Source organism: Apteryx rowi, unplaced genomic scaffold (assembly GCF_003343035.1).
Source record: "Apteryx rowi isolate R43461 unplaced genomic scaffold, aptRow1 scaffold_428, whole genome shotgun sequence".
NCBI lineage: Eukaryota > Metazoa > Chordata > Aves > Apterygiformes > Apterygidae > Apteryx > Apteryx rowi.
Genome location: NW_020450681.1, coordinates 506,421 through 518,362, shown reverse-complemented (window position 1 = coordinate 518,362; position 11,942 = coordinate 506,421). Strand labels below are relative to the sequence as shown.

General features: G+C 44.7%; 1 protein-coding gene across 4 annotated transcripts; it reads right to left on the bottom strand.

The window, feature by feature from the left end:
• CCDC43 (coiled-coil domain containing 43) lies at window positions 1-11,618 on the bottom strand. 4 transcript variants are annotated; one of them, XR_003255247.1, is made up of 7 exons: window positions 11,427-11,618; window positions 6,710-6,905; window positions 6,404-6,491; window positions 3,997-4,132; window positions 3,241-3,299; window positions 1,234-1,513; window positions 1-333 (listed from the first exon to the last, which is right to left on the bottom strand). XR_003255247.1 is itself a non-coding variant. In XM_026076173.1 (6 exons), exons 2-6 carry the CDS (start codon window positions 6,800-6,802, stop codon window positions 1,326-1,328), a joined length of 564 nt encoding a protein of 187 aa, XP_025931958.1. In that variant the 5' UTR covers window positions 6,803-6,905; window positions 7,756-11,617; the 3' UTR covers window positions 1-1,325. The 4 variants fall into 4 exon arrangements, 3 of the variants coding, with proteins under 3 accessions (XP_025931958.1, XP_025931956.1, XP_025931957.1); XM_026076173.1 differs by having other exon boundaries at window positions 1-1,513; window positions 7,756-11,617; XM_026076171.1 differs by having other exon boundaries at window positions 1-1,513; window positions 11,427-11,617.
• Window positions 11,619-11,942: the final 324 nt, after the last annotated feature.

Here is an 11,942-nt window from a genome sequence, read left to right as displayed (position 1 = left end):
TTCTTGGCCAACCAGGTTTATTATTCAAGTCCAAAGATAAAGCAGTTATTCACACTTGCAGCAGTTAGTTAAGCAGGATGCATTAACCCTTAATCAGACTGGTGCTGAAAGCAGGAGATAAGGACAGTTGCCATCAACAGCTGGTCAGGAGCTGCCTGTCGTCAAAAATGAGTCTTGCAAGTGAACGCAGTGGCCAGAGCACAAAGCAGCACATGGATGGGGCGCACCGGCTCCTCCCGCACCCCCTGAAGCGCTGCAGGTCTTCCTTTAGGTGCAGTTCACAGAAGTTAGTGTTCTCCTTTCCAGAAGCAGGCGAGACTTCCATGAAGGAGGCTGAAAACCACAAGAAACCAACCCTTCTGTGGGCAAGAGAAGTGTTCAAACCCTGTTGCTTTCCCCCAGCTACGTCAGCTCCTACGAGCAGCTGTGCCAGGCGAGAGGTGACCTGCTCGTAAACCCAGTGCATCCAAATCGGTTACGGCCACAGCTGCTCAGCACTGAGTCGCCATTAAAGCATTTGCCCTGGCAACTGCTGTGGGAATAACAGTCGATGTTCTTCCACATCGGGGAGCACCATTTTCTAGCTACCAGCCTCAAGCTGTAAGACAGCGTTAGGACTTGACCAATTTGCTACTGCTCTACCTGATATTCAAATCGCTGTGGCATTCCCCTTACCCAGAGCCTGTGGGTGAGGCAGTCTCATAGCTGGAACTCATTTATATTTCATAAGATTTCCTTTCCATCGCTGTGGAACAGCATTTACCGTTGCTGAGGTCAGAGCCAAACCCTGCTCTTTCAATTCAGCCAGAATAAAAACATAGCATTGCTCTTGGCAGCATATATAAATGTATTTGCAAATACATTTTTCAAGGCTAGTGTAAATTCACATCCACCCTGTAGCAGCACGTCCTTAATTACACGTCAGAAAGGGGCTCTGCTCTATTCTCGAATCGTAACATGCCGTTGCTGCAAATCCTAGGCCAGCATGAGGACGCAGCCAGTTTGGAAGCCCTTTCCTACATCTTGTTTTGCTTTGCTTGAGGTGGTTAGAAGTAAAATTGATCAATTTGAAACACAGACATAATCACTTCACCATTCTTTGGTACAGACATTGGCCACAATAACTGACTGGGACATTTGACACCACAAGCACATGGCACATCTGGAGTTTAAGAGGTGTTTGAAATTTCTTTTTTGCTATGTAAGAGGAAACGCTTCCAAAGAACCACTCACCAGCCACGTGCCCAGAATTTCTGTTGCTTTTTAAACACACACCATATTCATAATTAATTTTATCCTTTCAGAGTCCAACCGAAAAACCACAGCTATCGCTTCCGTTCTCCTTTTTGTGTCCTTTTCTTCTCCTTTTCCTTCCGCTCTTGCTTGGCTAGTTTATCTTTCTCTCGCTGGAGTTTGTCTTGCTCTTTTTTCTTCTGGAACTCATCTCGCAGCAGCTCCCGCTCCAGTTTCCTGGCATTCAAGACATCCTCCACGTTTGTGTTTCGGAACAAAGCTGGTTGTGAGTTAAGGACAGATAACGTGCTCTGTCCGAACACAGGCAGCTTCCCCTTTCTGGTGAATTTTGGGGCCTGTAAACTGGACAGTGGATTTAGGATAAACCAACCCCTGTGTGCTATCTCCCCTCCAAAGGGGCAGCAGGCAGCGCTGTGTGGTGTCTTACAGCTGCTATCAGAGCACAACCTTCACAGGTGAAGGGAAAAAGCAGCAATTCCATCAGCTCCGTCCCACTTCTCACCCCCAATTCCTATGCCCTGATTACAGCTCACTGGTGCGGCATCGTTGGCCACATCTATCAATGGTAACATCTGAGGCTCTCCTGCCCCTTGCTGATGGCTCGGTCTTGAAGGACCCCAACCTTGCTCTGAGCAAGGCAGAGTTTTGCCTCCATAAGCCTAACACTAATTCACCTCAGACAGATCTCAGCTGCTCCTTTTTCTCCCAGGGGCTCCGCGGAGAAGGGAAACCCCGCACATCCGCAACCGACACTTCTATAGGAGGTGGTGTGCAAGAAAAAGTAACCTTTCTGACTCCCACTTCTTCACCAAGCAGGTAAGGAATTTGGGAATGAGAAATGAGCAATGGAGAAAGAAAAAGGAATCTCTGCTTGTTTCTCCAAATGGAAAAGTCATGTAGAGCAAACGTACGCTCCCTGTTTTTCCTAGAGAAATGACGTTGCCTGCAGGTTCTCAAGACTGATGTGTAAACATTTTTAAAACCTGTAGGAATATAAGGGGAAGAAAAATAACACATAGGTGCAGCTTCCTTGGGACATCTAGCTGTATATATGCTGCAGGGCTGCACCACTCTGATTAGAGCTGATGCACCACAGGGACCAGAAGCCGATAACTAGTTGCTATAACGCATCCCACTAGCTGGACTAAGATGACCTGCACCAGCAGCACGTGCGTGCCTGCGACAGGCAACACGGCACCGTCCTGTACCTGAGTACGTACAGCCACAAAGGGATCACCTCAAGATGATACCTTCATGCTCTACATGGGACAGTTGCCTCAGGAGGTTTAACTGGCTCTGGAACAGAAACCGAAATGGTATCACATGGACAACATCGTCTCGGGCGGCTCTACCCATCCTGCTCACCATGTAGGAAGGCTACAGACACAGCAACGGATGAGCCGGCTCACACCAAAGATTGCCAGAGTCTCACGTCCTCTCTCCTGTAATGGTGAGTGATAAAAGCTTTGGGAAGAGCAGTAGAAACAGTAAGTAGGTGTCTCCCCATCTGACTCTTCCTCCTATCGGTAATTTAGGAACAAGAACAATTTAGGTTCCAACTTTTAATTATGTCCTGTGAGAAAACCTGCTTCCATCTTAAACTTGTCAGCTGGTGAGTTCAAGGAATGACCCAGGCTACCGTGTTTACAATCCTGAGATGATTGGTCCTTGTTCATCAAAGTTCACATGCACTATGGCCTTACATAGTTTTGCAGTAGTTTTGTTTCTATCACATTTTTAGTAATTCCTGATGTGATTTGCTTCTCTGGAAACCACTTGGTATTAAGCTGTTGTTTTAGGAGAATTATCCAAACCAACTTTCATTATGAGTAAGGTCAGGCTATGTGAAAAAAAAGAATCACCAAGCCTAAAAGGTGGCACTAAAGAGACAGTGAGCACAAACACGGAGAAGAAAGGATGGAAAACTCACCGTGGAAGCTGCCTTCCTTCTAAAAAAGCCTGAGTGATTGAGATTTTAAAGGATACATTTTTCCGATCCAATATTTACTGCTGTTGCAGTGGATCCATCCTGTTCATCCTCACCGGTGAGAGAATTAAGGAAATTTGGACATCGATAACGAACTCATGCTTCTGTACCGTCACGCTTAGCTCAAAACAGAGCAAACAACAATTCTGCTAAGCCACAAGGAAGAAATTAAAAACTGATACAGACAACCAAGGCCCAAGCAAGCACAAAACCCACTGTTCAACTCTGCCGTCTGCTCCAGCGCCAGGTAAGACTCCCTCTTACTCAACTTCGATCTCCAAAGAAGAGTCTGTTCTTCAGCACTATAAAGAGGTAACTTTAAACCCTCCCACTCTACATGTACCCTCTCTAAAGAGGATCTTTTCAACAGATCCCTTGCCAGAAAGCAGGAGATAAATTCAATACATTAACTACCATGCACGGAGTGTTACTGGCATACTGGAGGCGATACATTCATCTACTGCAATATGCCCAGACTGGACAAACCCTAGACACCAGCCAAGCATATACTGGTGGAGAGTTTGGAAATGGTGGAGGAACATACTCCAAGGGGTGTCTGCACACGGCAGTTCATAAACCAGGAGCTTCCATGCTTTTTTTGCATGGAAGTTATTTCACTGTGGAAAAAGAAGGCTGAAAAGTCCCTCCAATCCTTCCCACTAGACACTGCAAAACTGGAAAGGCGCTTTAGAAGATTCTTAATAAAACATCTTCCTTCAAAGCAATGAGTTTTGACTGGGTCAGGAAAAGGATATTCCTCCTCATCTGTCACGTTAGCATACTGGGCCAGGAGGGCAGCTTTCCTTTGCTTCTCTTCCTGGGAGACCTCCTTCGGCTTCACTACAATCTTGGCCTGCTTCTCCATCATGCTGGCAATCGCTTGGATCTCATCTGGCAAGGAGAAGAGTCAAGAGCATCAGTCCATCCCCGCAAACGCAGTACCAAAGACCTAGCTGACACATGCCACATGCTGCTCCCGACTCACACATCTGCAGGCCCCAAAAGGCATTCTGGAGAATTCAATTTGCGGCTTGAGAGAGCAGGAGTTACGAAGAACCGCAGCTCCTGGCCCAAGCCACCAGCCACCGAGGAGGTGGTTCAGACCAGCAGGGCATCTGAAGTGACACACCACCTTCTCCTCACAAGGAGGAATTCCCCCATGCTCTCTGCACGGATCAGATGCTGTTTTTCCTGGAGTAAGGGAAGTTTCGTAATAAAATGTATACATGAGTAAGACTCCAGCTGATGAAAATCCGTTTCATGCATTCTCATCCAGTTAAAAGATACTGAGTGTGTTTATTTAATTACATAGTTACACTGATCAGTACTTTCAATTTTCAGAATTTCAATTTAACATGGTTTTAATGCTCCATCTTTTCTACCTACCTAGGGAAACAGCTGATTTACCTTTCAACATTAAGTTCTGCTGTCTATTTCTTAAAATGACATTTTGTTTTTGACACCAAATAATATTTGTTTAGCTGGTTAATAACTTATTCTTAGGATTTTGTTTTCAATAGAGAAAAGCTGCTACACGTTGCCTGTTTGGTAAGGTCAGGTTTCCATAAGGCTTAGATTTGGTGCCCAATTTAAAAGTTAAAAGATTCCCTCCAAGCTTTTTCCTTCACACATTTCATTCTCCTACCAAGCACTAACACCCAATATATATTTTCAAGACATTAGAAGAAGCAGATATTGACTTCAATGGGGATTTATCCTTTTATGGAATCACAGTGAAGTAATTAAATCCTTGCATTGCTAAGGACCTAAATACAAGGACATATATTGCTACCTTCTTTCTGGGACTAACAAGAAAAACCCTTGGTTTACTGTGAGCAAGCAAAGGTATGAGCTGGAGGAGTCCAATAGCAACTCCAGCAATTCCAATCACTCATCCCTAAAAGAAGGATTTGTTTTATTTAATACAGAGAACAGCAAAACTTCTTCCTGTCCCTGGCCAAAGGCAAGGTTAGGCCAAGGGTAGAGTACGTCAATGAATTTTCAGGGAAAGCCACTTAACCGCTGTGTAGTTCAGCTGTCCCATCCATAAAGAGGAATTAAGTGACACCAACATTTGCAAAATACTTTGAGATTTAGACAAGAAAAGTACTACGTAAATGCAGGTCTCATTAATAAGGGCTCGCTGTGGAGAACTATTTCTAGAATCCTATCAGTCAGTGACAATATCCTGCTTGCACAAGAATCAACAACAACACAAAAAAAAACAAACAAAGCAAACAAAAAAACAGATTTAGCCAAAAGGGACGAACATTGTCACCAACACGGGCCTACAATTAGGTCCCAATCGGTTAGAAGATTACCCATTGAACCAGCAAAACCTTTCCAGTGTATGATTTCATTGTATTCAAGAGCTCTCCTCGCTGACCGGAATAAGCCTCCCCCAATGAACAAGAACAAGAAGGAGGTCTTTGCTCCAGAGGCGACAGCTGAAGACGAGGGATGAATTCAGACAGGGTACAAAGAAACAACGGGACTGTGGAAGTTATCGTGAAAGTAGCAGCATTAGTGTAGCAGTAGCAGCCTGACAGTTTTTTCCCCCCCTACAAGCATTTATTGGAAAAAAAGGACAGGTTTAAGAGAAGATTTGAAAAGAGAAAAACAAGGATGCTTTCCTGATGTGTACTGGGACCTTCTCCTGGGGTGAGCGGAAGCCCAAGGGGCAGCACGGAGGTTCTCCGTAGGTGCAGTTATAGCGGTATAAAAGCACTCGCTTCCCAAACTAGCATAAACGGAAGCACTATGCACATTTTATACCATAACAACTGCATCTACCATCAGAGCCCTAGGTGCCATAGCTACATCATTTAATGCGGATTAAGCCCTATTTTTTTTTTAATATATATAAAAGGAAATTTTAAAAATCCTGCAGAAAAAATTAACTTTTTCCTCTGCAGGATTATGAGCCCAAAGAGCAGCAGGATGCTAGCGAAAGCCAGAAGTGAAACAACTCGACCTCATTTCAAATTTCAAGACAAAAAAAAGTAAATAAGCAGCAATGGCAATGAGAAGCAAGTCAGACCTGCAAACACATTAGCAACATTGGTTTTAACTCCTAACAGGACGAACACACAGTTCTCATCCTGGTAAGGCCCTGCAAAGTACTCATAACACATGGAAAGACACTCCGAGCAGTGACACTACCTTCTTTTTTCTCTTTGGCGTCAACAATCTGAGATTCAGACCACTTCTCGACTACTTCCCTGCAAACATCGTTTAAGAGATCTTCTTCCTAGTAAGGGAAAAGAGACTTCTCAGTCTTAGAACAACGTCAGTCTGCTTCAAACAAGCATGAATCAGATATGAAAAGTACCAACTCCAAAGAATCTGAGCGCCAGGCAGTAAGCCCGAGAGATAAAGCTTTTCCCATGAAATCTACTTATTAAATGCACACATCAGACTTTTATTAATTGGGGCAGCAGGACAATACAAGTCATCGGATGCACTTACTTGTTTACACAGCTCAAAACTAGATATAGCCTCGATCGCTACACAAAGGTGAACACGAGGTGTCAAGGTAGCCATCCAACAGCTCTGCACCATGCCAGGAGATGCTCTATTGCCACGGTGTTTTATTTTGGGGCATGATACAGCTCCAACGATGCATGCTGGTTGTATAGAGGCAGGCTGTCTGGCTAAAACAACGCTGAAGAAAGGTAACCAAGGTATCTTAACTTTAGCCAACTACCGTCCAGCATCATACCTCTTCTTGAGCAAGGCTGCAGAGAAGCTAGTCAAAGGCCACCTCCAAGCCAATCTAACTCAAGCTAATGTATCAGACTGAACAAAACACGGGTCAGGGCCAGCGCAGAACCAAAACCACGTCGGTGGTGCTGATAGATCACAGGCTCCCATCAGCGGATAAAAGACAAATATTCTTGTCCCCATTGACCTACCTAGAGCATTAAACACGATCGAGAGAGGTGGCAGGGGAATGTATTCATGTTGTTATTCATTACTCAGGAAGAACTTAAACCACAGGAAGAAAGAAAATGCATCCCATTAGCAACAGACAGGTATTCCCGCCACCAGATCCCGTCGCTTGTGGAGCTCCAGTACAACTAATTCTCTACGTGCAGCTTCTTAGTGAACTGATCAACCCTGTAATTCAAATCCCAGCAGTGGGCAGACGACACACAACCCTACCATGTTTCAGCACGCGTGGTTGCAGCATTTCTACGAGACTGGCCCAGTATCTGAGAAGTTCAAGTTACAGAAGCTGAATCCAGGCAAGAAACATGATCCTGATACAAGGGAAAAGTGTTTTGAAGAGTTGCAGCCAGGAGCAGTTGACTGGGAAGATGGACATGGGTAACGTGTGCTCATTAGCACTAGCTCACACAACAGCAAATCTGTCCAGTTTAGGAAAAAAACAGCAGCAGAGAAGCACAGGACAAATGGGCTCAAGGAGAGTTAATACCAAACGGAAACTAGCTAACCAGGGACACCTCAGGTCTGAGCCAACCCGGATTATGAGACATCCCCTTCCTCCGTACCTTAGCAGGTCTGCCCAGCGCGTTGCAGCTCTTAATGGCTAGTGGTTTGGGCCAGATCCAGGCAGCGCCTGCAACTCCTTGCAGTCATTTTCCTCTCCTTGGTCAGCAGTACTACACTTCATCAGGGACAAATCAGGCAGCAAAGCAACGGTCACCTCTTACCGGGGCTGTTTCACCGCCCATGACAACCACCTACTCTGCCTATACCTGAAAAGCAGCAAGCAACATTACAACCTCTGTTTAGAAAACGAATCACTTACATAGGCGCATAATAACCCAGCCTGAGCTGTCTGTGCCTCTCCTCACTTTTTACAGCTAGGCATTCAGTAGTTGGCATTTGGGACACAAGCACACCAAACCTGTCTACACGGACTTCTCACCAAAGAGATAGCAAGTTTACGATCCTCCTCTTGAAAACGCGGGCACTAGGTAACCTAAAAACCACTTTCAGGTTCTAGCACAGTCACTGAAAACACTACTGATCCAGCAGAGCAAAGCTCTTTCGCATGGGGGACAGGAAAAAAAGTTGAGTTTTCCACAACTGTGGAAGAGACAAGGAGATAAGGAAATATCACAACATCTCTCCACCTTTTGCTCCAACAAAGAGTAAGTCACACAAGAGTAAAACTGTGCCATCCCCAGTCTGCAATAGCTAAGCACAAACTTCTCCTCTCACCTGTCTCTTAGGTGGAGAACAGACAGACAGTAATACCATTACACAAGGTTGCTGAGCGCTGAGATCTTGAACACGGTACAGGACCAGACACACATCAGAATGAGGTCCCTGCATTAGGGAGAAGACACCACAAGGACAAACATGCAGGATACTCAAGGCTGTAAGGAAATGATCTGCAAACTGAAAAATAACAACAGCAAGAAGGGTTTGTGATTCACACCAATATCAGACTCCATTTTAAGACGTCAGTATGCTTTTAACCAGGGTATATGCAGATGACAGAATGATGTGCTGTTTGCTAAGATCAAGTACAAGAGAGGTGGATTTGGAAGAACCCGCTGACCCTGTTCCTGCTGAGAGATGACACTCTAAGATCCTCATAGGAACATGTGCTGGCTGAGCAGAACACCAGAAGGATGATGTGCAAAGAAACGCAACTTCAAGCGACAGAGGAACCCTTCCAGCCCTTACAGAAACAGAGTTAAGTTACAAAAAGACAATAAAAATCAACACGGTTCAAGGACAAGGAAGGCACAAAGGTATTTAACTGCTAGAAACATTCATAGTAAAATGATTCTCCTTGATGGACAGACTCCGGCAAGTGCTGGGAATACTAGAGCACTGGAATCAAGGCTGGCAAAATGGTTAGTAGCCTTAAGCCAGTAGAGAAGGCTGGGAAAGACACTATCCTGTATGCTTGGTATCGTTATGCAGGAAGAAGAAGATCAGGTAAGTGATGATAAAGGAACAGCAATAAGTAGGAAGAAAAACGAACTGCAGAAGACTAACACCAATGAGAGAGAGACTTGTACCCTCAAAGGAGGGTTTGAGCACCAAGAAACAAATCAAGTATTTGTGTATCAATGTAGGTGGGTCTATGAAGGGAGAAGAATATGAAAATCAGATGCTCTTGTGACCCTAGAAACATGACAAAACCCAAGAAACATTAACACAACTTTGAAGCTGAAGAGTCCTCGTCATCAGAAAGGGAGAAGCAGAAGGTCAGGATGGCGGTGCATGAATGGAGGTGAATGAAGCAACAGAAAAGAAACATGCTGTGGCAGCCTAGATAAAATTAACCTTTATGGAAGGATGCAAAGAGAAGTTCTGTCACATAGCGGAGGATGTTTGCTGTATAACCCTTTTGTCTCGCAGCAGTCTGGATAGAGACCTCTAATGCAACAAACACTGATTGCTGTGACTATGGGACACTCGCTTCCCACGTACAAGATTGTAAAACAATCCAATATTAGCTATTAACACCGGTAAAGTTCAGATCRCTGTGGATGTGACGGGCAAATGTTTTCCGTGAAATACTCCCTAAACAAACAAGAAATGATGTTAACAGAGAAGAATGAAAATACACTTGGACCAAGTGATCTAAAGTCTGTTTGGTTTAAACAGAAGAACAGAAACAGATCTTGATTCTAAGTTTCTTGATTTGAAATGGGTAAGTTTAAATAACTCGGGTAACTAAGCTGTGAAATTGTTGGGACTGAGGAAACGGGGACATGAGTGAAGAGGCAGCCTGAAATTTCTTTTAGTCAGGGTTGTCAAGAACAAAAAAAAATGACCTGGAATTTGTATATAGAACAAAGAGAAAAAAAGTTGGCAAGAAGGGCCTCAAATAAAGTGGATGAAAGATTATTTCAGTATCAATACCAAACATCTACAAATAAAGAAAAAAGATGCACAGATCAGAAAAGAAAAAAAAAAACCATGTCCTAGGGTTCAACATTTAACAGGAATTGTCAGGAAATCAAACTGAGTGAGAACTTGCAAATGAAGTGAAGTCAGCACAAGAGAGTCAACAAGGACACGAAAAAGAAAATGGAGAGAAGAAACAGAGCTGTCTTGCAGCAAGCATGGGATTAAGAACAGCCCAAAACTAGATAAATATGAAAACCGCACACTAGTTTTCAAAAACTGCTTTGGCAGCAGTGCAAGAGAAGGGTAAGTAAGCAATAAAGATGGAAAAATATCTCAACATAACGTGCCCAGCTGCAGGGCAAGGGAAGGCCAACAAGCTTCACACCTCCAGAGTTCAGAAAGAACATGACCTCAAAACACGAGGCCCAGCCCGGGTTTGCAAGTCTGCGACCAACGTGGTCCAAGCTCAGATCTGGGCTCTGCTTTTGGTGACGGGATGAAGCAAGCCTGAAAATTACAGGCATGTTAGTTAACCCCAGCTATACACAAGACTTTAGAACAGCATTTCCCCAAAACGTTTTGCTCCGTCTCCTATTCCAGTTGGATTTACTGTTCATTCCTTCCTCCGCCTTCTATTACTGTAGGCACACGGCCATGGTGGTACAACTGCACTTCTTTCAGGAACTGATTCACACCCCTCACACACACTGCTGGTGCCCYAGGCTGGGGAAGTGATGATGGAAGGGGGGGAAGAGATGTTCCATGTGTTAGGAAAACTGCTCTAAAATGGCATGCCTTTAGCTAATGGAAGGAATTATATGATATAGTTGCCTGTGGTAACACAAAAATAAATGTAATGACTGAGCTTGTCGCTTTGAGTTTTATGCTCCTAAACTGACAGTTTGGGAGGAAATCGGTGACAGCCAATGAGCAGACTGTTCTTTAATATCAGTAGACATTTACTATTTAACATCTTAAGCTCCAAATGAAATATATATAAAAAAAAAAATCACATAGCCCACAAAATGGTTGACTCTCGGAAAGTCTTTTTTGTTCTCTCATAACTTTCTTTCCTAAAAGTTTGCGAAAGGAGATGAATGCTGCTGACCACTGAAAGCTCAGGTCTCTAGCCAAGCAARGCCGGCAGCAAGTTTAGTGTCTCCCCCAATTACTAACTCCAGTCTGATCCAAATGACYGATTTCTAGGAGATGCTGCAACAAATGAGATCAGCTAAGAGAAYAACAACCATCTAACATAACTACAATTCAGCCATTTTAAAGGACTTGTTGTTAAAAACCACCTCTTAAACCACRCTTTGGACTAACAGACGGTCATCCAGCTCACACGCTAAGCTGAACATCCTCTGCACAAAAAACCCTCCTCTTCCTCCAAGCAAACAGCCAAGCTTTGCCACAGCTGAAGTTTCCGATCAGTCTCCAAACAGGCATCCCATTGCAAAGGTATCTGCACATCTGAAGAGAATGAAACAGAAACACAGCTAAATACTGACAGTTAGAGAAACTCTCGGGCAACTCAATTATCTGCCTACCCAAAATACAAAAGGCTTCCTGGGGGACGAAAGCTGTGGGGGAGCCGTGTGCATCCTTGCGGGTCGCCTCCTGTAGCCACCTTCTTACGGTTTTCCACGCTGATCTGCCCTGAAGGAGCAGCCTGGCCGGGACCACGGCTGCCCGTTACCTCCCCAGAAAAAGCTTCTGGGCCAGACGGAAAATTCAGCGATTTACCCCAAGCTGCTGACGGTTGAATATCGGCCCCACGCAGCAAACGAGGGCGCTCGGGGGGCTGCCGCCGCWCCCGGGCAGCGCTGAGGGAGGGAGCCCGGCCGCCGCTCCCGCTAAC

Coding starts and splice junctions, on each gene's coding strand:
- CCDC43 (XM_026076171.1), bottom strand. CDS start 11,554: ATGTGCAGATACCTTTGCAATGGGATGCCTGTTTGGAGACTGATCGGA. Junction 6,906..11,426: donor GAGGATGTTCAGCTTAGCGT/GTGAGCTGGATG, acceptor ACCTTTCTTCAG/CGTTGTTTTAGCCAGACAGC. Junction 4,133..6,403: donor CGCCAAAGAGAAAAAAGAAG/GTAGTGTCACTG, acceptor TCTCCTTGCCAG/ATGAGATCCAAGCGATTGCC.